The sequence below is a fragment of the Balaenoptera borealis genome (genome assembly GCF_965194805.1).
Source record: "Balaenoptera borealis genome assembly, chromosome: 12".
Taxonomy (NCBI): Eukaryota; Metazoa; Chordata; class Mammalia; order Artiodactyla; family Balaenopteridae; genus Balaenoptera; species Balaenoptera borealis.
In genome coordinates, this window is record NC_138869.1 from 10,921,120 (window position 1) to 10,947,931 (window position 26,812).

The following is a 26,812-nucleotide window of genomic DNA, read 5'->3' on the forward strand; positions in this document are numbered from 1 at the left end:
GAGATCCTTCCTTGCCTGGGGAATCTACCCGGTGGGCCAGACTCACAGGATCCCAGAGCTATGAGGAAGGGGCACTTTGAAGGCATGGGTCCTCTGGCTTGGAGAGGGCAGGGCGAGAGGCTGAGCCTCTGGCTAGGGGGTTAATCCCTGGGCTTCTTTGCCCCTGGTCCCAGCCTTGGGTCCTGAGGAGAGACTGACAAGGAAGCACTAAGACCAGTCTGGCCACTATTCCCAAAATTAGTCATCCTAAATTGTTCATCATAAGGCCAGTCGCACCCAGAACCGCAGAGAGGTGGGTGGAGGTGTAGTTACGTATGAGTCCCTTTTTTCATGTATGGATCTCAGGAAAAGGGAAGGGTTGGTCACGAGGGAAGACAGGTTAGAGCTTCAGATTTCAAGTCCCGGACTTGGCTTGCCTGGAAAACGAGAGTCCCACCCCTTTGCTCTCGAGCGTTACGCACGGAGAAGGGGAGGGGCCGTGGGAAGGCTTGGCACCGCCCCAGAAAGGACGGAACCTTTGTGCGAGCGGAGCGGGCTGCTGCCCGGAGGCTCCTGCGCGCGGCCCGGCGGCCTGCTAGCCCGGCACCGGAAGTGAGCTGTTCCGAGGCGCCGCCGGGACTTGCCACGTCCGAGGCCTGGAGCTGCCGCCGCTGCCGCCGCCGCCGCCGCCGCCGCCGCCGCAACCATGGTGAGTGCTTGGGGCCGGGGTCGCCGAGCGGAGTTCTGGCCGTAGTCGCAGCCCTCCCGGGTTCCTCGCCGCGCTAAGGTTCAAGCCCCGAGCTGGGGCCGTTCAGCTCTCCCGCACCGCTTCGGGTCTGGGGGGCTCTGGCCCTGCCCGTCCGGACCTTTCGGAGGGGGAGGCCAGACGGAGGCCGCGGAACCTCCCAGAACTCTGCGGGCCGCGTCTGCTGCTTCTTTTCCTTCTCTTTCCCCAACAATTGAAAACAAAACCCCAAACACCGTTGGGGCTACTGTGGCCTGAGCCCTTAGTAGGTTCCAAGCATTGTTCCTAATCTCAGCCTACTAACAGCCCCATGAAGTCGGGGCTGTTATTATCGACCTTTGACAAATGAGGAAGCTGGAGGTTCAGAGAGGTGGAGCCTCTTGCACAGGGAACGAGTGGCAGAGCTGAGATTCAAACCCTCACAACCATTCCCTTCTCCCACCTCCCGCCTCTCCCAGCAGAGATGTTTGTGGAACAGGTGCTTAGCCCAGGGCCCCGAGGTATGACGGGCACTTCAGGAAACTGATGTAAGGATGAGCTGAATGCCCCTGTGAGGCAAGGGCTCGGGCTTTTAAACCTCTGTGGTATCCACAGTGTACATTCACTCCACACTTACTCATCCAGTGAATGACCGCCAGTGGGAACTAATGGATAGAAGCATCTAGCCTGAGCCTGGCACAGAGGGGGGGTTCAGTAAGCCGGTACTCTCGGGAAAATGGCTGTGCCTGTGTTTTTGAGGAAACATGGGTGAACCCAGAAGTCTGGACGCTGGGTTTGGTTCTTGCTTTGCAGGGCACTGGGTTTTAAATTTCTCGGGGTTTTTTTGGTCTCGGATTCTTCAGCTGCTAAGTAGAGTTGGAGTCTCTTACACCTGACACTCAGCTCTTTTTAAATGAGTGTTTAACTCATTAAGTAATTCTGAAGAGCTGAATTGTTTTGAGGGCTGTCTTTTACTGCTTAAGGAAGACCGGACATCTTGAGGTGCTTAGGAGGAGGGACTTTTTTTTTTTTAAGAGCTTTAAAAAAAAAAAAGCACTTGTTCATCAATCCTGGTTGGTGCGTGAGAGTGGTTCAAAATAAATGCTGGTTATCTCCAAGGTCCTCTGGCGAACTAGTATGAAACTATCAGTAAGCTTTCTTCCTGCCTCTGCTTAGCCCTCAGCCATTGATTTAGGGAATTGGATGTAAGGACTAGATGGGCAGCCTAGTCTAGTGGAAAGCTTTGTGGGCTGGGAGTTAGCAGGTGGGGCTGTTCTCCCAGCTCCACCTTTAACTAGCTCTGTAACTTGAGTAGGTGCTTTCTGTTCCCTGGGCTTCTTCATCTCCTTAGTCCATCGGACAGCTCTGATGAACTCTGCCCTTCGGCCTTCCCAGTGCACATGTGAGAGTACTTTGTAACCCGGACAGCTTGGCACACGTAGGAGATGCTTCTCTTTATCTTCCTTACTTGCCTTTGCAGACCTCGGGGGCCTGCTTTGTAGGGCATCTAGACTTTGGTGAGAGAACCTATGCTTACTTGACATGTACCTTTTGAACTGCTTTGCAGCCATCCTCTTCCAGTATCCACCTTTCTGAAAAGTCAGGTCAGACTTTATACCTGCAGGGCTTGTGCTGGAAAAAGATGAAATGGGGGAAATGGTAAGAAATATCATTTCCAGTCTGAAACCTCCTTTTCCGTCCCTTTTCTACCCCAAGAGTTTTGAGAGAATAGTGGTTGAACAAAGTAAAACTGTGCACTTTTGTTCATTTACTTATTCATTCAGCAGATAGTCACTGAGTTCCTTCTGTTTGCAAAGCACTGTGCTGGGTGATTGGAGAGGATTCAGAACGGCCAGTGACACCGACCCTGGCTCCAGGGAGCTCACCTTCTAGTTGGGAGAAGAAACAGTGTAAAGTGTTGTAGACATTCATTGTTGATATTCAGAGGAATCCAGCCAGTTGGGGAATCTGGGAATCTTCAAGATGGCGAGGGGCGGGGGCAGCGTAATTTGAGCTGAACATCAGAGAATGGGTAGGAAGGTGATGACCATGGCAGCTCTGTTCCAGCCCTACAGACTGGGCTCTGTCACAGATGGTGTGCCAGGGAGCAGCCTCAGGAGAATCAATTGAACCAATTAATCAAAGTGTTAGGTGTTAACCCTGTTACACAAAAAACTGCCTGGAACATCAGAGGCTCTGTCGTCCAGGAAGGAACCCCAGCCACAGCTCCCTCAGGGTCCCTCTTCAGCCTCAAATGTAGCCAGGACCTCTCATGCCGCCATCCCCCCTTTGCTCATGTTATGCCCTCTGATTGGACTGTACTTTTTTCCCCTGTGCCACCTGGCAAATTCCTCATCATCTGAGCCCCAGTTTATGTCCACCACCACCAGCCCCTCAGACTGCTATAGCACATGTTAACCACCATTAAAGTATTTATCTTGCTTTGTTGGGGTTACTTATGTGTAGGTTTCTCAGGGGCAAGAAGTACCTCTTTTTCGTGTCTGCATCTCCAGTTCCTGGCACAGCACTAGGCAAAATGAAGGCACTTAGAGTGAACATTTACTGAATGAATAAATGAATGAACAGATACAGTCAAGAACTTTAAAAATGATCAGTGGGTTCAATGAGATGATTGCATTCTAACTACTATCAGTGCATTTACCAACAATATCTTTGGTTCTAGGTGTCAGTAATTAACACCGTGGATACTTCCCATGAGGACATGATTGTAAGTATTCCTTTAGCCCTTCCTCACATGCTGTGGACATGGGCATTTCTGTTGATCATTTATGAATCCACTGTGGCTTTGCAGCCTTTGCTAGTTAGGCTGTAACCTGAGGGGTATGGTCAGTCTCCCAGCAGTGCCCTCTGAGTTGGCAGGGCTGTGATAGTCTGGTCACTGTATGGCAGGAGAAACCTGGAAACAGTTTGTAGCTCAAGGTCCTCAGTCTCCTGGCCAAAAAGTAGCCGTCTCTGGGATGGGATGGGCGTGGGTGCAGAGGTTTGAATTAGTCTTCCCACCTATCTTCCTCCTGCTGTCACTTCTTAGCCCCATTGGAAAGGGAAGAAAAAAATAGGAAAATGACTCAATACAAAGGCAGAGCCAGGTAGGACCGCCACAGACAGCGGGCCAGACAGTACTCTTTGAACCAGAAGTCATTAACTCAAGGCGTTTCCTGAGAGGCAAACATAGGGTTTGGTGTAAGACAACAGGGCTGTGGGAGAAGGTCCCGAGGTTCAAGTCTCCGGCAGCAAAGATGTGGACTCTGCTTCTTGCAGGGCAAGGAGTCCAGGTAGCCTCTGAACAGGACCCAGGTCAGTCAGCCTACAGCATTTCATCCCAGGTATCCTGCCCTCACAACCTTCCCACCAGCCGTTGCTTTTGAGTTTCTGAGGGGCTGCCTAGTCTCAGAATTGTAAGTTCCCTGGATGGGATCATGTGTGTTCTAGCTGTGAGACCACACCTCCTTGGAGACAGCATGGCACCTTGGGTAGGAAGATCCGGTCTGAGATCCCTAGTCAATCTCTTTTTTTTTTTTTTTTTTTTTTTTTGAATTTTATTTTATTTTTTTATACAGCAAGTTCTCATTAGTGATCCATTTTATACATATTGGTGTATATATGTCAATCCCAATCTCCCAATTCATCACACCACCACCACCCCGCCGCCACTTTCCCCCCTTGGTATCCATACGTTTGTTCTCTACATCTGTGTCTCTATTTCTGCCCTGCAAACCGGTTCATCTGTACCATTTTTCTAGGTTCCACATATATGCGGTAGTATACGACATTTGTTTTTCTCTTTCTGACTTCACTCTGTATGACAGTCTCTAGATCCATCCACGTCTCTACGAATGACCCAATTTCGTTCCGTTTAATGGCTGAGTAATATTCCGTTACATATATGTACCACATCTTTATCCATTCGTCTGTCGATGGGCATTTAGGTTGCTTCCATGACCTGGTTATTGTAAATAGTGCTGAAGTGAACGTTGGGGTGCATGTGTCTTTTTGAATTATGGTTTTCTCTGGGTATATGCCCAGTAGTGGGATTGCTGGGTCATATGGTAATTCTATTTTTAGTTTTTTAAGGAACCTCCACACTGTTTTCCCTAGTGGCTGTATCCATTTACATTCCCACCAACAGTGCAAGAGGTTCCCCTTTTCTCCACACCCTGTCCAGCATTTGTTGTTTGTAGATTTTCTGATGATGCCCATTCTCACTGGTGTGAGGTGATACCTCATTGTAGTTTTGATTTGCATTTCTCTAATAATTAGTCATGTTGAGCAGCTTTGCATGTGCTTCTTGGCCATCTGTATGTCGTTCTTAGAGAAATGTCTGTTTAGGTCTTCTGCCCATTTTTTGGATTGGGTTGTTTGTTTTTTTAATATTGAGCTGCATGAGCTGTTTATATATTTTGGAAATTAATCCTTTGTCCATTGATTCATTTGCAAATATTCTCTCCCATTCTGAGGGTTGTCTTTTTGTCTTGTTTGTAGTCTCCTTTGCTGTGCAAAAGCTTTGAAGTTTCATTAGGTCCCATTTGTTTATTTTTGGTTTTATTTCCATTACTCTAGGAGGTGGATCCAAAAAGATCTTGCTGTGATTTATGTCAAAGAGTGTTCTTCCTATGTTTTCCTCTAAGAGTTTTATAGTGTCCAGTCTTACATTTAGGTCTCTAATCCATTTTGAGTTTATTTTTGTGTATGGTGTTAAGGAGTGTTCTAATTTCATTCTTTTACATGTAGCTGTCCAGTTTTCCCAGCAGCACTTACTGAAAAGACTGTCTTTTCTCCATTGCATATCCTTGCCTCCTTTGTCATAAATTAGTTGACCATAGTTGTGTGGGTTTATCTCTGGGCTTTCTATCCTGTTCCATTGATCTGTATTTCTGTTTTTGTGCCAGTACCATATTGTCTTGATTACTATAACTTCGTAGGATAGTCTGAAGTCAGCGAGTCTGATTCCTCCAGCTCTGTTTTTTTCCCTCAAGACTGCTTTGGCTATTCGGGGTCTTTTGTGTCTCCATACAAATTTTAAGATGATTTGTTCTAGTTCCGTAAAAAATGCCATTGGTGATTTGATAGGGATTGCATTGAATGTGTAGATTGCTTTGGGTAGTATAGTCAGTTTCACAATATTGATTCTTCCAATCTAAGAACATGCTGTATCTCTCCATCTGTTTGTATCATCTTTAATTTCTTTCATCAGTGTCTTATAGTTTTCTGCATACAGGTCTTTTGTCTCCCTAGGTCAGTTTATTCCTAGGCATTTTATTCTTTTTGTTGCAATGGTAAATGGGAGTGTTTCCTTAATTTCTCTTTCAGATTCTTCGTCGTTAGTGTCTAGGAATGCAAGAGATTTCTGTGCGTTAATTTTGTATCCTGCAACTTTACCAAATTCATTGATTAGCTCTAGTAGTTTTCTGGTGTCATCTTTAGGATTCTCTATGTATAGTATCATGTCATCTGCAAACAGTAATAGTTTTACTTCTTCTTTTCAAACTTGTATTCCTTTTATTTCTTTTTCTTCTCTGATTGCCATGGCTAGGACTTCCAAAACTACATTGAATAATAGTGGTGAGAGTGGACATCCTTGTCTCGTTCCTGATCTTAGAGGAAATGGTTTCAGTTTTTCACCATTGAGAATGATGTTTGCTGTGGGTTTGTCGTAGATGGGCTTTATTATGTTGAGGTAGGTTCCCTCTATGCCCATTTTCTGGAGAGTTTTTATCATAAATGGGTGTTGAGTTTTGTCAAAAGCTTTTTCTGCATCTACTGAGATGATCATATGATTTGTCTTCTTCAATTTGTTGATATGGTGTATCACATTGATTGATTTGCATATATTGAAGAATCCTTGCATCCCTGGGGTAAATCCCACTTGCTCATGGTGTATGATCCTTTTAATGTGTTGTTGGATTCTGTTTGCGAGTATTTTGTTGAGGATTTTTGCATCTATATTCATGAGTGATATTGGTCTGTAATTTTCTTTTTCTGTAGTATCTTTGTCTGGTGTTGGTATCAGGGTGATGGTGGCCTCGTAGAATGAGTTTGGGAGTGTTCCTTCCTCTGCAATTTTTTGGAAGAGTTTGAGAAGGATGGGTGTTAGCTCTTCTCTAAATGTTTGATAGAATTCACCTGTGAAGCCATCTGGTCCTGGACTTTTGTTTGTTGGAAGATTTTTAATCACAGTTTCAATTTCATTACTTGTGATTCGTCTGTTCATATTTTCTGTTTCTTCCTGGTTCAGTCTTGGAAGGTTATACCTTTCTAAGAATTTGTCCATTTCTTCCAGGTTGTCCATTTTATTGGCATAGAGTTGCTTATAGCAGTCTCTTAGGATGCTTTGTATTTCTGCCGTGTCTGTTGTAACTTCTCCTTTTGCATTTCTGAGTTTATTGATTTGAGTCCTCTCCCTCTTTTTCTTGATGATTCTGGCTAAAGGTTTATCAATTTTATCTTCTCAGAGAACCAGCTTTTAGTTTTATTGATCTTTGCTATTGTTTACTTTGTTTCTATTTCATTTATTTCTGCTCTGATCTTTATGATTTCTTTCCTTCTACTAACTTAGGGTTTTGTTTGTTCTTCTTTCTCCAGTTCCTTTAGGTGTAAGGTTATATTGTTTATTTGAGATGTTTGTTGTTTCTTGAGGTAGGCTTGTATTGCTATAAACTTCCCTCTGAGAACTGCTTTTGCTGCATCCCATAGGCTTTGGATCGTCGTGTTTTCATTGTCATTTGTTTCTAGGTATATTTTGATTTCCTCTTTGATTTCTTCAGTGATCTCTTGGTTACTTAGTAACGTATTGTTTAGCCTCCATGTGTTTGTGTTTTTTACGTTTTTTTCCTCTGTAATTGATTTCTAATCTCATAGTGTTTTTGTCAGAAAAGATGCTTGATAGGATTTCAATTTTCTTAAATTTACTGAGGCTTGATTTGTTACCCAAGATGTGATCTGTCCTGGAGAATGTTCCATGTGCACTTGAGAAGAAAGTGTATCTGCTGTTTTTGAATGGAATGTCCTATAAATACCAATTAAATCTATCTGGTCTATGGTGTCATTTAAAGCTTGTGTTTCCTTATTAATTTTCTGTTTGGATGATCTGTCCATTGGTGTAAGTGAGGTGTTAAAGTCCCCCACTATTATTGTGTTATTGTCGATTTCCTCTTTTATAGCTGTTAGCAGTTGCCTTATGTATTGAGGTGCTCCTATGTTGGGTGCATATATATTTATAATTGTCATATCTTCTTCTTGGATTGATCCCTTGATCATGATGTAGTGTCCTTCCTTGTCTCTTGTAACATTCTTTATTTTGAAGTCTATTTTATCTGATATGAGTATTGCTACTCCAGCTTTCTTTTGATTTCCATTTGCATGGAATATCTTTTTCCATCCCCCCACTGTCAGTCTGTACGTGTCCCTAGGTGTGAAGTGGGTCTCTTGTAGGCAGCATATCTATGGGTCTTGTTTTTGCATCCATTCAGTGAGCCTGTGTCATTTGGTTGGAGCATTTAATCCATTCACATTTAAGGTAATTATCGATATGTACCTATTACCATTTTCTTAATTGTTGTGGGTTTGTTTTTGTAGGTCCTTTTCTTCTCTTGTGTTTCTCACTTAGAGAAGTTCCTTTAGCATTTGCTGTAGAGCTGGTTTGGTGGTGCTGAATTCTCTTAGCTTTTGCTTGTCTGTAAAGCTTTTGATTTCTCCGTCGAATCTGAATGAGATCCTTGCTGGGTAGAGTAATGTTGGTTGTAGGTTCTTCCCTTTCATCTCTTTAATTATATCGTGCCACTCCCTTCTGGCTTGTAGAGTTTCTGCCGAGAAATCAGCTGTTAACCTTATGGGAGTTCCCTTGTATGTTATTTGTCTTTTTTCCCTGGCTGCTTTCAGTAATTTTTCTTTGTCTTTAATTTTTGCCAGTTTGATTACTATGTGTCTCGGCGTGTTTCTCCTTGGGTTTATCCTGTATGGGACTCTCTGCGCTTCCTGGACTTGGGTGGCTATTTCCTTTCCCATGTTAGGGAAGTTTTCCACTATAATCTCTTCAAATATTTTCTCAGGTCCTTTCTCTCTCTCTTCTCCTCTGGGACCCCTATAGTGAGCATGTTGTTGCGTTTAATGTTGTCCCAGAGGTCTCTTAGGCTGTCTTCATTTCTTTTCTTTCTTTTCTGTTTATTCTGTTCCGCAGCAGTGAATTCCACCATTCTGTCTTCCAGGTCACTTATCCGTTCTTCTGCCTCAATTATTCTGCTGTTGATTCCTTCTAGTGTATTTTTCATTTCAGTTATTATATTGTTCATCTCTGTTTGTTTGTTCTTCAATTCTTGTATGTCTTTGTTAAACATTTTCTTGCATCTTCTCGATCTTTGCCTCCATTCTTCTTCCGAGGTCCTGGATCATCTTCACTATCATTATTCTGAATTCTTTTTCTGCAAGGTTGCCTGTCTCCACTTCATTTAGTTGTTTTTTTGGGGTTTTATCTTGTTCCTTCATCTGGTACAAAGTCCTTTGCCTTTTCATCTTGTCTGTCTTTCTGTGAATTTGGTTTTTGTTCCACAGGCTGCCGAATTGTAGTTCTTCTTGCTTCTGCTGTCTGCCCTCTGGTGGATGAGGCTATCTAAGAGGCTTGTGCAAGTTTCCTGATGGGAGGGACTGATGGTGGGTAGAGCTGGGTGTTGCTCTGGTGGGCAGAGCTCAGTAAAACTTTAATCCACTTGTCTGCTGATGGGTGGGGCTGGGTTCCCTCCCTGTTGGTTGTTTGGCCTGAGGCGACCCAACACTGGAACCTACCTGGCTCTTTGGTGGGGCTAATGGCAGACTCTGGGAGGACTCACACCAAGGAGTACTTCCCAGAACTTCTGCCGCCAGTGTCCTTGTCCTCACGGTGAGACACAGCCACCCCCTGCCTCTGCAGGAGACCCTCCAACCCTAGCTGGTAGGTCTGGTTCAGTCTCCTATGGGGTCACTGCTCCTTCCCCTGGGTCCTGATGCACACACTACTTTGTGTGTGCCCTCCAAGAGGGGAGTCTCTGTTTCCCCCAGTCCTGGTGAAGTCCTGCAGTCAAATCCCGCTAGCCTTCCAAGTCTGAATTCCTCCTCCCATTGCCGGACTCGTAGGTTGGGAAGCCTGACGTGGGGCTCAGAACCTTCACTCCAGTGGGTGGACTTCTGTGGTATAAGTGTTCTCCAGTTTGTGAATCACCCACCCAGCAGTTATGGGATTTGATTGTATTGTGATTGCGCCCCTCCTCCTGTCTCATTGTGGCTTCTCCTTTGTCTTTGCATGGGGGGTATCTTTTTTGGTGAGTTCCAGTGTCTTCCTGTCCATGATTGTTCAGCAGTTAGTTGTGAATCCAGTGCTCTCACAAGAGAGAGTGAGGGCATGTCCTTCTACTCTGCCATCTTGAACCAAACTCCTAGTCAGTCTCTTAACTTTTCTGAGCCAGCCCTGATTTCCTCATAGCTAAGATGGGGAAAAGTATGGATATGCTACCTCTGTCTGTGGGTTCATCTTGGGGAACAGATGAGACAAAGCAGTAATGACTGACGTCTGCATGCTCACTGTGCATCACACCCCATGCTGAATACTTCTCATTTAACCTTCATAACAACCCTCAAAGTCGATGCCATCATTAACTCCACTTAAAGATAAGGAAACTAGGTTCAAGGGTATTAGGGAATTTTCCTAAGGTTGCACAGCAGATAACTTGATATAGGATTTAAATCTCTTAGGTTCTTTGCCCTACTTCCTCCCAAAGTGTGTGATAGCACTCTGCAGGAGCAGTGCTTCTGAAAACACTTGCAGAGAAGCTCTGTCTTAACACCTGCCATGCCTACCTTCCAAGAAGCCAAGACCTGGAATGGTGGAGGGGATTGACCTCCCAAGAAGAATCAGGATGTTTTCCTTGGGTAGGGAGGTGAGGAAGGAATGTTGAAGCAGACGAAATGATTGCTTCCCTTTGAAAGGATGTGATTGCCCCTGATGACCGCAAGAGTGACAGCTAATAGTTCCTGAAACCCCCAAGGTGCAACAGTGAAGAAAGTGTCATCCATTGGAATAGGCAGGGCCAGCAAACAGGAGGGGCCAGTAAGTACAGTGAGGCAGCAGGTGGATTGGCTCAGAGGAGCCATCGCCCAGATGGAAAAGGAGCTGTGAGCAGGGCCCAGCCCTAGGTCTGGATGGCCAGGCAGCATCGATGACGTCGGTTCATCAGTGATGGGACCAGTGACATTTAAGGCATGAGTGGAGAGTCTGGGGTACTGGGCACACTACTAGGGAAAAGGTCAAGTAGAAACCCAGGAACAAAGGTCCACAAAGGATCCAGGGCCATGGGTGGAGGAAGGAGCCTAATGTCTGAATGGAACCGTGTGTGCAGGCCAGATGTGCATCATGGAGGACCTGACTGGGGCCTGCAGGCAGTCAGTGGCCTGCTTCTTTGGGTCAGCATTAGCCCTGGGTTCTGGCGCTGAGCCAAACCTCCCTGGCAGCCACGGAGCCTCAGAGCACAGTGGGGCGTGAGGAAGGAGGAAGAGGAGGGAAGCTAGGCAATCTTCTTTTCTCCCATACCCTCCCTGCAGAACAGGGTTGGGAAGGACTTCCCCTGTGATGTAAAGGGTCTAAAAGCAGCTGGGTGTGGTTTTTCTTGTCCCTTTCAGAAGGAAATTACCTGTCAGAGAAGTGAGAATGTTGGCATGCTAGCTTCCTGCCCGATAGTGATGGTTCTTTGAGGTTTGATTAATTTCAGGTAGATTCTGGTCCACACTAGACTCAGTCCTGGTGACTGCCCCCACCCCACGCCCCTCCGCCCAGCCTGCCGGCTTCCCGAGCCGTCCTCTCTTTGCAGCATGACGCCCAGATGGACTACTACGGCACCCGCCTGGCAACCTGCTCATCAGACAGGTCCGTGAAGATCTTCGACGTGCGCAACGGAGGGCAGATCCTCATCGCCGACCTCAGGGGGTGAGTGCAGCCGACCCCGGGCAAGGTCTCAGAGAGTGTTTGGGCTTCTCAGACGTGGCAGGAAGGGCCGAGGGCCAGATCAGAGCAGCCCGCAGTGCAGTCAGCGGAGAGGACACCTGGTCCCAGCCAGCCGGCTGCCCTCATCAGGTATCCCAGGCCGATGGAGCCAGGAGCGAATGCCAATTCTGCCGCCCAAATGCCCACTGGCAGACCTGGGGCGAGGGAGTCAGTTATAGGCTCCCAGAGCCTCCACCCACTCACCCCCAACACAGGCTGCCGCTGTCTCCGCCCAGGTAGAGCCTACTTGCAACAAGCGTCCAGCGGCCACTGCTATTTTCAAAAGTGGGAAACTAGCTTTTTTTTTTTTAAACAAGTTTAGCTACCACATGATCTAAAGTGACTCAAGGCTGGTGATCTAAGAATGTAATAGTAATTATATAAATCCCATAATTCTGCCTGTTTGCCCATGGCAGGTACTCAGTGAATATTTACAAATGTTTGATTTACCTTTCTTGCTGTTGAGATTCTTGAGATCCTGGCTCTCATTTTTGTGGCCGCACGCTAGTGCTTTCCCTCAGTTCACTACCTCAGGTAGATGGGGTTCTTAACCTGGGTACCATGGATCTCCAAGGGTTCTGTGGGTAGAATTCAGGAGGTGGTGAACTGGGAAAGGGAAAAAATTACCTCTTTATTTTCAGTGACTCTGATATTTAGCATTTCCTTCAATTATGGCTATAGGCCAGGAACCACAGTAGTATTCATAGTACCTGTCACTTTGTTACCAATAGGAGTCATAGATTTTTTTTTTTTAATAAATTTATTTATTTATTTATTTTTGGCTGAGTTGGGTCTTTGTTGCTGCATGTGGGCTTTCTCTGGTTGCGGTGAGCGGGGGCTACTCTTCATTGCGACACGCAAGCTTCTCATTGTGGTGGCTTCTCTTGTTGCGGAGCACGGGCTCTAGGCGCGCGGGCTTCAGTAGTTGTGGCTCGTGGGCTCTAGAGTGCAGCCTCAGTAGTTGTGGCACACGGGCTTAGTTGCTCCACGGCATGTGGGATCTTCCCAGACCAGGGCTCGAACCCGTGTCCCCTGCATTGGCAGGCGGATCCTAAACCACCGCACCACCAGGGAATACCGTCACAGATATTTTTATATCACATTACAGTTGTTGTAGCTTTCTCAAAACAGCATTTATGCTTATCACTACTTTGAAGTTAGAATGGTTATTAGACTTGCCACTAGAGTTTGTTACTTAAAGTGTTAACAAAGAAGCACACGTATCACTAATAACATAAATTGTTCTTTAACGTTTTGATAACTGTATATCAATATAATTGGGTTTTCTTTATAATCATAGTTCTATGTATTTTATCCATTATTCTGAGAAGGGACCATAACGTTCACCAGACTGCACAGGAGAAGTTAAGAATCGCTGACAAGTGGGTGTTCAGTACATGTTTGTGAATGGATTAAAAAAGACATAGCTAAGTCAGTAGCCATTCAGGGAGAAAGGCCTAGAAGTTCCACCTCTTCCTGAGTGTCAGGAGTCCAGTGGCTGAGGAGCCGAATGCCGCCTTCCCTGCTCAGTAGCCCGTGGCTGAGCGGAGAGCTCTGAGGGTGAGGCCTGGCTGCCAGCACTGGCGGGGGCTGCACGTCTGCTGTCACTCGGTCCTCTGCTCTGTGTTTTTCTTGTGCTCAAAGTATGAAAAATATTGGAGGGTAATAAATTCAGGCCCCCATTCTTTGTTCCCTCAGTTAAAATTATGCTAGTTGTAGGACGTTTGAGTCTACAGGAGTTTCATTAGCAGCTCCTTTGTAGAGACTGGGGATGGACCATTGTCCCAGCTGGAGGGAGGAGAGCTCTGAGTGTCAGCAGTCCCGGGCTGAATGGGTGAGCAGGGAGCAGTGCTCAGAGCTAACAGGCACCAAGCTTGTGTTTTTTCCTTTTCTTGTACCAAGCACTGTTCTAAGCTGTTTACTGAGTTATCACTAACATTTCCCTCATGACCGCCATGTGAAAGAAGTCTTGTTGACATCTCTATTAAGAGACAAAGCCAAAGAGAGGATATGGCCCTGGCCTAAAGTCAAGCAGCTAGTGAGTGTGGAGTGGGTGTGAAAGAGCCTGTCCCATCCCCTCTGTGCCATCCACCTCTTGTATGCTGGGTGCCCCCCGTTCTGAGGGACGGCCCCAGTACAGAGCCTAGCACAGGGTACGTGCTGAGACAGTGAACGCACAGAGATGGGAAGAGAAGAGAGAGACAAGCCTTTTGAAAAAGTTAAAAGAGTAGTGGCAAGTATCAAAATGAAATAGTTACTGCCTCCTCAAGAAGGTGACCGTCTGGGAAGATGAGTAGTGATTCATCTACAGATACATCCTGAGCACTTGTGGGGGTGAACCCTGGATCTGTTGGTGACTGTGCTGATGCCAGTAGATGTAGGCTATGCTGGCCACCGTCTGGGGCAGGTGAGGGCTCTGCCGGGTCGGGACAGAGGGGCTGACTCGCCTTCGGCCTCAGGGTCCTCACTGCCCAATGACGGTCCCTTTTGGAGTGACATTATACACAGCTCTCCGTTTTGAAATTTTTAGGCAGTTCTGTCCTGAGAAGCCATTCACTTCTGTCCAAAGCAGTGGCTGGCAGAGCACTGTGGGTTCCTTTGGCCCATTTGAGCGACCTCTGACCCTCTCCCCTTGCAGTCATGAGGGTCCTGTGTGGCAAGTGGCCTGGGCCCATCCCATGTATGGCAATGTCCTGGCATCGTGCTCCTACGACCGGAAAGTCATTATCTGGAAAGAGGAAAATGGCACCTGGGAGAAGACGCATGAGCACACGGGACACGACTCCTCAGGTACACTGAGTGTGGCAGGAGAGGGCGGCGGGCAGAGGGGCCCTGGGGGAGAGGGGGAGTCCTCTGTCTTGGCTAATGCTCGGCTTTCCCCTTGTGATGCTCCTCGTTTGTCCCTTGGGCTTCAGTTGCTTTTCTGTTACTCTGTCCACAGCAGAGGTAAGGCCTTAAGACCTAAAGCCAATCCAAAGCAAAATGAGAAAAGCAAAGACAACATAGCGAGATTTTTGGTTTTTTAAGGTTTATTCATTTTAAGTACTGGCCTTGTTCTCAGATTATAAGATAGGCTTTAGTTTATGATGATGTTAGTGATGGGTTTTTTAAATCTCCTTAATTGACAAAATTACAACCTCCCCCTGGTGATCCCTACAATTTTTTTTTTTAGAAATTTAGTACAACAGTAAGTCTCAGCACTGAAAGTCTGCTCACTGTGCCTCCCTCCTTCCTGCAGTAAACTCTGTGTGCTGGGCCCCCCATGACTACGGCCTGATCCTAGCTTGTGGGAGCTCGGATGGAGCCATCTCTCTGCTGACTTACACTGGGTTGGGCCAGTGGGAAGTGAAGAAGATCAACAATGCTCACACTGTAAGTCACACCCTTCCTGTGTATAGGGGGTAGCTCTGTGGCCTTGCCACGTGTCCCCTGTTCACTCCTTAGAGAGTGGCAGGAACAGTGTCACTGCTGTGCAGTGGGCCAGGGGAGGGGGCTGCTGATCAGACATGCTTGGGAGAGCAGCTCTGAGCCTCTCTGCTCTGAAGCCAGACAGGCTGCATCCAGGGAGGCCAGTTGGCACCAGCCTCATTCAGCCCATGGCAGGGTTGGCACTGGTTCCTCCAAGTCGTGGAGGGCCAGGGCACTGGCCAGGTGGCAGCAGTAGGCTGCCTAACTGCCACTCTTGCTATGGACACCTCAAGTTGACATGGCCTGCAGTGGTCACTGGGACCCCTGGAACTGAGTGGTGGTAAAAATCATCATAGGAATTTCGTTCTCTACTTGTAGTCATTGGACATTAAGGTTAAAACAGTCAGGAAAGCACAGTGGGGCTTCCCTGGTGGCACAGTGGTTAAGAATCCACCTGCTAATGTAGGGGACACGGGTTCAAGCCCTCGTCCAGGAAGATCCCACATGCCGCGGAGCAGCTAAGCCCGTGCGCCGCAACTACTGAGCCCGTGCACCACAACTACTGAAGCCCACGCACCTAGAGCCCATGCTCCGCAACAAGAGAAGCCACCGCTATGAGAAGCCCACACACCACAATGAAGAATAGCCCCCGCTCACCACAACTAGAGAAAGCCCGCACACAGCAACAAAGACCCAACGCGGCCAAAAATAAAATAAAGTAAATTAAGTAAATTTAAAAAAAGAAAGAAAGAAAGCACGGTGGACAGTGAGGTGAAATCTCACATTTATTGAGCGTCTATTGTATGTCATGTAATCCTCTCAAATGTTTGTGAATGAAGGAAAAAATAACAAATGTACAGATTTGCAAGGTAACCAGTCCTGTTCTCATTTTATGATTAGGTAAGTGAGGCTTAGAAAAAGTAAGCGACTTAGAGAAGGTACTGTGCTGAGGTTAGAACCCTGGAATCCATGTACCTTCTGCCTACACAGCAGTCCAGCTTTCATGGCCCCAGCACTTCTGAAAACTACCCAGATGGAAGTCAGCAGCCCCAAGTTTGACACTGTACTTTTGCAGTTCTCAAATTCAGGGGGTCCACAGCCTGCCCAGCCTTCAAGGCCCCAGGAGCCTGTCTCAGGGTCTTGTTACTTGGGACCCTGTGATCCCCATCTGCTGAATAACTTGCAAAACTGAATAGGCTGAGAGGCTTCTGGGAAGATGGTGGGGAATGGCAACATAGTGCTTGAGTCTTTTCCAATCTTTGCATAGAAACCAGCAGAGCAACTAGGTAGCAAAACCAAAACCTCCTGAACAACAGTTAACAACAAAACTGGGTAACAAGGTATTTCCACAAACTCCAAAATACAAGCAGAGAGCAATGGACCACTGACAACCGCAAGACTGCGAGGTATTGGCGTCCGAGCAGGAGGAAGAAGTAATGCGATGCCTTCCAGCACACCTGAGGAGTACCCCCAGAAGAGCCAACAGGTGTTCACTGGAAAGCATAGCTGGCCGGTTGGTGAACAGCAGCTGTTTGAGAACAGGAATTTTGTACTTTTGTCTGTAACTTTTTTTTTTAATTAAGATAAAATTCACATATCATAAAATTCACCCTTTCTTAGAAGTATACAGTTCTGTAGTTTTTAATATACTCACGAAGTTGTACAGCTCTCACTGCTAATATCCAGATCTTTTTCATCACCCAAAAAGAAACCCCATTAGCAGTTACTGTCCACCCCACCCTACCCCTAGCCCCAAGCAACGCTAATCTGCCTTCTGTCTCTATGGATTTGCCTATTCTGGACATTTCCTGTAAATGGAATTATACAGTATGTGGTCTTTTGTGACTGACTTCTTTCACGTCGCATGTTTTCAAGGTTCATCCATATCATAGCATGTATCGGTGCTTCATTCCTTTTTATGGCTGAATAATATTCCATTGTGTGAATACACACATTTTATTTTGCCATTCATCAGTTAGTGATCATTTTTAGCTATTATGAATAATGCTCCTACAAACGTTTGTGTGTCCGTTTTTGTGTTTTTAACTTTCTTGGGTAACTACTTGGGAGTAGAATTGCCAAGTCATGGAATCTCTGTGTTTAACGTTTTGAAGTACTGCTAACTGTTATCCAAATTAACTGCACCATTTTACATTCCTGCCAGCAGTGTATGAGGATTTCAGTTTCGCCACATCCTTGCCAACACTTGTTGTCTTCTTTTTGATGATAGCCATCCAAGTGGGTGTGAAGTAGTACCTCATCGTGGTTTGGATTTGCATTTCTCCAATGACTAATGGTGTTGGGCATCTTTTCATGTGCTTATTGGCTATTTGTATCTCTTCTTTGGAGAACTGACATGGGGCCTGGGGGTTGCAGGACCTCATACCAGGTGAGTGCAGGGAGCCCACCAAAAGAAAGACTAAAGGGACTTGGGGAAATCGGACCCTCATGAGCCACTGGGCTTGCTTCCACAATAGTGCCCCTCGTGAGCAGAGGGACACAGAGCCAGAGAGGGACACACACTGAAAGGAAAGAGAGGATGTAGACCAAAGTGGGGGAGAGGAACAGAGCCAGGAAATCCCAGAAGCAAGCGGTCACATTTGTTACCACTACACAAAAACAGACACTTCTGGACTTAGAAAGGCTCTCCTGAACCTCATTTGATCAGGAAGACTAATTTCACTTAAAAATAACAAAAAAGTATTTGAGGTGAAATCTCAAAAGTTTTCCTTTAAGAAAGTTTTTTCCTTTAAGAAAAAATGAATATGCAGAATAACATTCTCACAGGCAGTGAAAGAAAGACATGCCCACAAAAACAGAACCAGTTGTCACCCACTATTTCCAATCAAGCTAAGAGACTTTTTTTAAATGACATAAGACATTAAAAAATAGCATAAATCAAAAAAAAAAATAGCATAAATCAAAATTAGAAAGACTCCGAAGAAATGAGGTGACAGAACTCAGGAAAGAGTTAGAAATTAAAAATTATTTCATAAATAAAGACTAAACTAGAAGGAATACCAGAGCAAATAAACACAACAGATAATGCCGTAAGAGAAATAGTGTGAAAAGGGAAAAAAAGAAAAAATGAAGAAATAAAAAGATCTTGACAAAAAGTGAAGACAAGCAGAGATCAAACGTGAATATTAGGAGTCCAGAAGAAGAAAACAGAACAAATACTAAAAACTGATCAAGAAAACTACCTTAAAATTTAAAACAATATTTGAAACTACATATAGAGCATACCCTATACTTAAGACTACCAACCCAGAATCACCAGCAAAAAGACCTAAGTATAGTGAAATTACTGGCCTTCCAGGAAAAAAAAAAAGTCCTTTGGGCATCTAGGCTAAAGGAGCCATGTAACTTACAAGGGAAACAATTGGATTATCTGGCTTTTCAACAGCAATGATCTGTGCATGAGAAAATGGAGAACACATTTACAATACTCAAGGAAAGAACGTGTGAGCCAAGGATTTATAACTAGCAAAGTTGACTTTCAAGTTCACACAAAGACTTATATACAAAAGTTCATAGCAACTTTAATAGCCAAAACCTGGAAATAATCCAAATGTGTATGAACAGGTGAATGAGTCAACAAATTGTGGTATATCCATACTACAGAAATGCTACCTAGCAATAAAAAGAAATGACTATTGATAAACACAAGATAAATGAATTTTAAAATAATTATGCTGACTGGAAAAAAATCAGACAAAAAGTTCATACTGTGATTTCATAGCATGGAAAAGCAAACTGTAGTGACAGCAGATCAGTGGTTGCTAAGCTTGGGGGGTGTGGGCGGCAGAGATGGATTGCAAAGGGATCCCAGGAAACTTGGGGATGATAGATGTGTTCATTCTCTTTTTTACCAATAATTATCTTTTTAATCACTTCTTTTTTTTATTGAGGTATTAACTAATCACTTCTTTTTTTTATTGAGGTATTAACTAGTCGCCAAGCTGTACATCACATCACCATGACTTACTTATTTTATAACTGAAAGTTTGTATCCATTCAGCCAGTCTGTGTCTTTTGGTTGGAGCATTTAATCCGCTTATGTTTAAGGTAATTACTGATATGTATGTTCTTACTGCCATTTTGCTAATTGTTGTGGATTTGTTTTTGTAGGTCTTTTTTCTCCCCGTCCTCTTTTGTTTTTCTCTTGTGATTTGATGACTAACTTTAGTGTTGCGTTTGGATTCCGTTTTCTTTTTTGTGTGTGTATCTATTGTAGATTTTCAGTTTGTGGTTACCATGAGGTTTTGATATAGCGGTCTATATATAAACAAGGTTGTTTTAAGTTGCTGGTCTTTTCATTTTAAATGCATTCCTGCATTTGTCCTCTCCTCTTCTCATGATTGCTGGTTTTGATGTCATATTTGTGCCTGGATGATTTCCTACCTTTACTGTATGTTTGCCTTTACCGGTGAGCTTTTCTATTCGTAATTTTCCTGTTTCTAGTTGTGGCCGTTTTTTCCCGCGCCTAGAGAAGTTCCTCTAGCATTTATTGCAAAGCTGTCTGGTGGTGCTGAAATCTCTTAGCTTTTGCTTGTCAGTAAAGCTTGTGATTTCTCCATCGAATCTGAATGAGAGCCTTGCTGGGTACAGTACTCTTGGTTGTAGGTTCTTCCCCTTCATCACTTTAAATATATTGTGCCACTCCCTTCTGGCCTGCAGGGTTTCTGCTTAAAAATCAGCTGATAACCTTATGGGAATTCCCCTTGTGTGTTATTTTTTTTTTTCCCTTGTTGCTTGTAATATTTTCTCTGTCTTTAATTTTTGTCAATTTGATTATTATGTGTCTCAGCCTGTTCCTCCTTGGGTTTATTCTGCCTAGGACCCTGCACTTCCTGCACCTGGGTGACTTTCCTTTCCCACGTTAGGGAAGTTTTCAGCTATTATCTCTTCAAATATTTTCTCAGGTCCTTTCTCTCTCTCTTCTCCTTCTGGGACTCCCATAATATGAAGTTGGTGCATCTAATGTTGTGGCAGAGGTCTCTTAGACTGTCCTCATTTCTTTTCATTCTTTTTTCTTCATTCTGTTCCGTGGCAGTGATTTCCACCATTCCGTCTTCCAGCTCACTTAAGCGTTCTTCTGCCTCACTTATTCTGCTATTGATTCCTTCTAGTGTATTTTTCATTTCAGTTATTGTATTTTCCATCTCTCTTTGTTCTTTAGATCTTCTAGCCCTTTATTAAACATTTCTTGTATCTTCTCAGTCTGTGCCTCCGTTCTTTTTCCAAGATCTTGGATCATCTTTACTGTCATTACTCTGAATTCTTTTTTGGGTATATTGCCTATCTCCACTTCACTTAGTTGTTGTTCTGGGGTTTTATCTTGTTCCTTTGTCTGGGACGTATTCCTCTGCCATCTCATTTTGTCTAACTTTCTGTGATTGCGTTTTCTGTTCTGCAGGCTGCAGGGTTGTAGTTCTTCTTGCTTCTGGTGGATGAGGCTGGTCTGAGAGGCTTCTGCAGGCTTCTTGATGGGAGGGACTGGTGGACGGAGCTGGGTCTTGTACCTCTGGTGGGCAGGGCCGGCTGTGGGCTCAGGAAGACTTGGCAGCCTGTATGCTGATGGGTGGGGCTGTGTTCCCACCCTGTTGGTTGTTTAGCCTGAAGCGTCCCGGCACTGGAGCCTATAGGCTGTTATAACTGAAAGGTTGTACCTTTTGACCTCTTTCACCCATTTTGCCCATCCCTCATCCCCACCTCTGGAAACCACCAATCTGTTCTTTGTATCCATGAGCTTGGGGGTTTTTATTAATTTCACACGTAAGTGAGATCATACAGTTTTTGATTTTTTCTTTCTGACTTATTTCACTTAGCATTATGCCCTCAAGGACCATCCATGTTGTTGCAGATGGTAAGATTTCATTCTTTTTTATGGCTGAATAATATTCCTCTGTGTGTGTGTACACACCCCACCTATTTATCCATTCATCCATTGATGGACACTTAGCTTGTTTGCATGTCTTGGCTATTATAAATAATGCTGCAGTGAGCGTGGGGGGTGCAGATATATTTTGAATTAAGGGGGTTTTGTTGGGTTTTTGTTTGTTTTTTGGTGTAAGTAGCCAGAAGTGGAATTGCTGGGTCATAAGATAGTTCTCTTTTTCATTTTTTGAGGACCCTCCGTACTGTTTTCCATAGTGGCTGCACCAATTTACATTCTCACCAACTGTGCACAAAGAGGTTCCCTTTTCTCCACACTTGCTGTTCCTTGGCTGTTTGATAATAGCTATTCTTGACAGATGTGAGGTGATATCTCATTGTGGTTTTGATTTGCATTTCCCTGATGATTAGTGATGTTGAGCATCTTTTTATGTACTTGTTGACCCATCTGTGTATCTTCTTGGGAAAACCATATATTCAGATCCTCTGCCATTTTTAAGTTGAATTATTTGGTTTTACTATTGAGTTGTATGAGCTCTTTTATATTTTTGATATTGACCCCTTATTAGATACATGATTTACAAATATTTTTTCCCATTCCGTAGGTTGCCTTTTCACTTTGTTGATGATTTATTTTGCTGTACAGAAGCTTTTTGTTTGATGTAGTTCCCCTTATTTTTGCTTACGTTGCCTTTGCTTTTGGAGTCAGGCCCAGAAAATCATCACTAAGATCAATGTCAAGGAGCTTAGCACCTGTGTTTGCCTCTAGGAGTTTTATGACTTCAGGTCTCACATTCTTTAACCCATTTTGAGTTCATTTTTATGTACAGTGTAAGATAGTGGTCCAGTTTTGTTCTTTTGTTTGTGGCTGTCAAGTTTTCCCAACACTGTCTGTTGAAGAGACTCTCCTTTCCCCATTGTATATTCTTGGCTCCTTTATCATAAATTAACTGGCCACATATGCATGGGTTTATTTCTGGGTTCTCTGTTATGTTCCATTGATCTATGTGTCTGGTTGGTTTTTTGTTTGTTTTTTTGTTTTTGTTTTTGGTTTTTCTTTTTTACATTTTAGTGATGGTAGAAAATATCAGGTAGACAAGTAAATTGTAGATAGCCAGTAACAGTGTTGTAAAGAGTATGTGTCTGTTTTTAATGCCAATACCATACTGTTTGATCACTGTATCTTTTTAATAAAGGGGTCTTTTGTGATTCCATACAAGTTTTAGGATTGTTTGTTCTAAACAAACAATTTAAATTTTAGGATTGTTCTGTGAAAAATGGCATTGGAATTTTGATAGAAATTGCATGGAATCTGTAGATTGCTTTGGGTAGTATGGACACTTCAGCAATATTATTTCTTCCAATCCATGTGCACGGATATCTTTCATTTGTGTTGTCTTTAATTTCTTTCATCATTGTCCTCAGTGTACAGGTCTTTCCCCTCATTGGTTAAATTTATTCCTAGGTATTTTATTCTTTTTGATGCAATTGTAAATGGATTGTTTTCATAATTTCTTTTCTGATAGTTCATTGTTAGTGTATAGAAATGCAAGAGATTTTTGTACATTGATTTTGTTTCCTGCAGCTTTATTAAATTCATTTATTATTTCTAACAGTTTTTTTGGTGGAGTCTTGAGGATGTTCTATATATAATATCATGTCATCTCCAAATACTGACAGTTTACTTTTTCCTTTCCAATTTGGATGGCTTTTATTTCTTTTTCTTGCTTGATTGCTCTGGTTGGGACTTCCAATACTTTAATGAGTAAAAGTGGCAAGCATGGACATCTTTGTCCTGTTCCTGATCTTAGAGGAAAAGCTTTCAGCTTTTCACTATTGAGTATGATGTTAGCTATGGGTTTGTCATATATGGCCTCTATTATGTTGAGGTACATACCTTCTATACCCACTTCGTTGAGAGTTTTATCATAAATGGATGCTGAGTTTAATCAAATGCTTTTTCTGCATCTATTGAGTTAATTATGATTTTTATCCTTCATTTTGTTAATGTTGTGTATCACCTGGATTGATTTGTGGGTGGTAAACCAACCTTGCATCCCTGGAATACATCTCATTTGATCATGGTGTATGATCCTTTTAATGTATTGTTGAATTTGGTTTGCTGGTATTTTGTTGAGGATTTTATCATCTTTGTTCATAGTTATTGGCCCGTTTAGATTTTCTGTTTCTTCATGATTCAGTCTTGGAATGTTCTGTGTTTCTAGGAATTTATCCATTACTTCTAGGTTGTCATTTGTTTGCATATTATTGTTCATAGTGGACTCTGATGATCCTCTGTATTTTTGTGGTATCAGTCTGTATATCATTTATTTCTGCTCTGATTTTTGTTGTTTCCTTCCTTCCACTAACTGGGCTTCATTTGTTATTCTTTTTCTGGTTCCTTGAGATGTAAAGTTAGGGTGTTTTTGAGACCTTGTTTGTCTGTTTGTTTCTTCAAGTGGGTATTTATTGCTGTGAACTTCCCTCTTAGAACTAATTTTACTGCATCCCATAAATTTTGGTGTGTTGTATTTCCATTTTCAGTTGTCTGAAAGTATTTTTCTATTACTCTTTTGATTTCTTTGTTAACTCATTGGTTGTTCAGTAACATGTTGTTTATTCTACACATATTTGTGGATTTTCCAGTTTTCTTCTTGTAATTGATTTCTAGTTTCATATCATTGTGGTCAGAAAAGATGCTTGATAGGATTTCAGTCTTCTTAAATTTATTAAGACTTTTTTTGGCCTAACATATGATCTATACTGGATAATGTTCCATGTGTACTTGAGAAGAAAGTATACAGGCATACCATGGAGATAGTGCAGGTTCAGTTCCAGACCACCACAATAAAGCGAATATCACAATAAAGGGAGTCACATGAATTTTCTGATTTCCCAGTGCACATAAAAGTTATGTTTAAACTCTACTAGTCTACTGACTGTACAGTAATATCATCATGTCTAAAACAATGTACATACTTTAATTTAAAAATGCTTTATAGGTGAAAAAGCTAAAACCATCATCTGAGCCTTTAGCAAGTCATAATCTTTTTGCATCAGTAACATCAGAGATCACTCATCACAGGTCACCAAAACAAATGTAATAATGAATAAGTTTGAAATATTACGAGAATTACCAAAATGTGGCACACAGACAGCCAGTGAGTAAATGCTGTTGGAAAAATGATGCCAATTGACTTCCTTGACGTAGGGTTGCCACAACCTTCAGTTTGTGAAGAACTCAGTATCTATCAAGCGCAATGAAACAAGACACAATAAAGTGAGGTATGCCTGTATTCTGCTACTTTTGAATGGAACGTTCTCTATATATCTGTAAAGTCCATCTGGTCTAATGTGTCCGTTAAGGCTATTTTCTGTCTAGATGATCTATCCATTGACATAACCCTACTATTATGATATTGCTGCCTATATCTCCTTTTAAGTCTGTTAGTATTTGCTTTATATATTTTGGTTTTCCTGTGTTGAGTGCATAAATGTTTACAAATGTTACATCCTCTTGTTGAATTGATTCCTTTATCATTATCTAATGCCCTTCTTTGTCTCTTGTTACAATCCCTGTATTAAAGTCTATTTTGTCTGATATAAGTATAGCTACCCCAGCTTTTTTGGTTTCCATTTGCACGGAATATCTTTTTCCATCCCTTCTTTTTTCAGTCTGTGTGTGTCCTTAAATTTGAAGTGAGTCTCTTATAGGCAGCACGCAGATGGTTCTTGTTTTTTAAATCCAGTCAGCGACTCTATGATGTCTTTTGATTGGAGAATTTAGTCCATTTACATTTAAAGTAATTATTGATAGGTATGTACTTATTGCCATTTTGGTTTTTTCTGGCTTTTTATAGTTCTTTTGCTCTCTTCCTTTGTGGTTTGATGACCTTTAATGGTACGCTTACATTCCTTTCTCATTATCTTTTGTGTATCTACTATAGGTTTTTCCTTTGTCCTTACAATGAAGTTTACATATATAACAATCCATATTAATAGTCTATTTTAAGTTGATTACAACTTAAGTTTGAACCCATTCTAAAGCTCTACATTTTTTAAAAAGATATATATTTTATTTATTTATTTATTTATTTATTTTTTAATCAGTCATCAATTTTATACACATCACTGTATACATGTCAATCCCAATCGCCCAATTTAGCACACCACCATCCCCACCCCACCGCACTTTTCCCCCCTTGGTGTCCATACGTTTGTTCTCTACATCTGTGTCTCAACTTCTGCCCTGCAAACTGGTTCATCTGTGCCATTTTCCTAGGTTCCATATACATGCATTAATATACGATATTTCTTTTTCTCTTTCTGACTTACTTCACTCTGTATGACAGTCTCTAGATCCATCCACGTCTCAACAAATGACTCAATTTCGTTCCTTTTTGTAGCTGAGTAATATTCCATTGTATATATGTACCACAACTTCTTTATCCATTCATCTGTCAGTGGGCATTTAGGTTGCTTCCATGACCTGGCTATTGTAAATAGTGCTGCAGTGAACATTGGGGTGCATGTGTCTTTTTGAATTATGGTTTTCTCTGGGGATATGCCCAGTAGTGGGATTGCTGGGTCATATGGTAATTCTATTTTTAGTTTTTTAAGGAACCTCCATATTGTTCTCCTTAGTGGCTGTATCAATTTACATTCCCACCAACAGTGCAAGAGGGTTCCCTTTTCTCCACACCCTCTCCAGCATTTGTTGTTTGTAGATTTTCTGATGATGCCCATTCTAACTGGTGTGAGGTGATAACCTCATTATAGTTTTGATTCACATTTCTATAATAATTAGTGATGCTGAGCATCTTTTCACATGCTTCTTGGCCATCTGTATGTCTTCTTTGGAGAAATGTCTATTTAGGTCTTCTGCCCATTTTTGGATTGGGTTCTTTGTTTCTTTAATATTGAGCTGAATGAGCTGTTTATATATTTTGGAGATTAATCCTTTGTCCTTTGATTCGTTTGCAAATATTTTCTCCCATTCTGAGGGTTGTCTTTTCGTCTTGTTTATGGTTTCCTTTGCTTTGCAAAAGCTTTGAAGTTTCATTAGGTCCCATTTGTTTATTTTTGTTTTTATTTCCATTACTCTAAGAGGTGGATCCAAAAAGATCTTGCTGTGATTTATGTCAAAGAGTGTTCTTCCTATGTTTTCTTCTAAGAGTTTTATAGTGTCCGGTCTTACATTTAGGTCTCAAATCCATTTTGAGTTTATTTTTGTGTATGGTGTTAGGGAGTATTCTAATTTCATTCTTTTACATGTAGCTGTCCAGTTTTCCCAGCACCACTTATTGAAGAGACTGTCTTTTCTCCATTGTATATCTTTGCCTCCTTTGTCATAGATTAGTTGACCATAGGTGCGTGGGTTTATCTCTGGGCTTTCTATCCTGTTCCATTGATCTATATTTCTGTTTTTGTGCCAGTACCATATTGTCTTCATTACTGTAGCTTTGTAGTATAGTCTGAAGTCAGGGAGTCTGATTCCTCCAGCTCTGTTTTTTTCCCTCAAGACTGCTTTGGCTATTCGGGGTCTTTTGTGTCTCCATACAAATTTTAAGATGATTTGTTCTAGTTCCGTAAAAAATGCCATTGGTAATTTGATAGGGATTGCATTGAATGTGTAGATTGCTTTGGGTAGTATAGTCAGTTTCACAGTATTGATTCTTCCAATCCAAGAACATGGTATATCTGTCCATCTGTTTGTGTCATCTTTGATTTCTTTCATCAGTGTCTTATAGTTTTCTGAGTACAGGTCTTTTACCTCCTTA

The 26,812-nt window shown here is 42.8% G+C and overlaps 1 protein-coding gene across 1 annotated transcript in view; it reads left to right on the plus strand.

Annotated features, from left to right (window-relative positions):
• The first annotated feature begins 319 nt into the window (after positions 1 to 319).
• SEC13 (SEC13 homolog, nuclear pore and COPII coat complex component) overlaps positions 320 to 26,812 on the plus strand; it is a 50,369-nt gene continuing 23,876 nt past the window's right edge. Inside the window, 7 exon segments of the mRNA XM_082344436.1 lie at positions 320 to 556; positions 559 to 603; positions 605 to 688; positions 3,387 to 3,431; positions 11,554 to 11,669; positions 14,365 to 14,516; positions 14,965 to 15,098. Of these exon segments, the coding sequence (XP_082200562.1) occupies positions 335 to 556; positions 559 to 603; positions 605 to 688; positions 3,387 to 3,431; positions 11,554 to 11,669; positions 14,365 to 14,516; positions 14,965 to 15,098 (798 nt within the window). The 5' untranslated portion in view covers positions 320 to 334.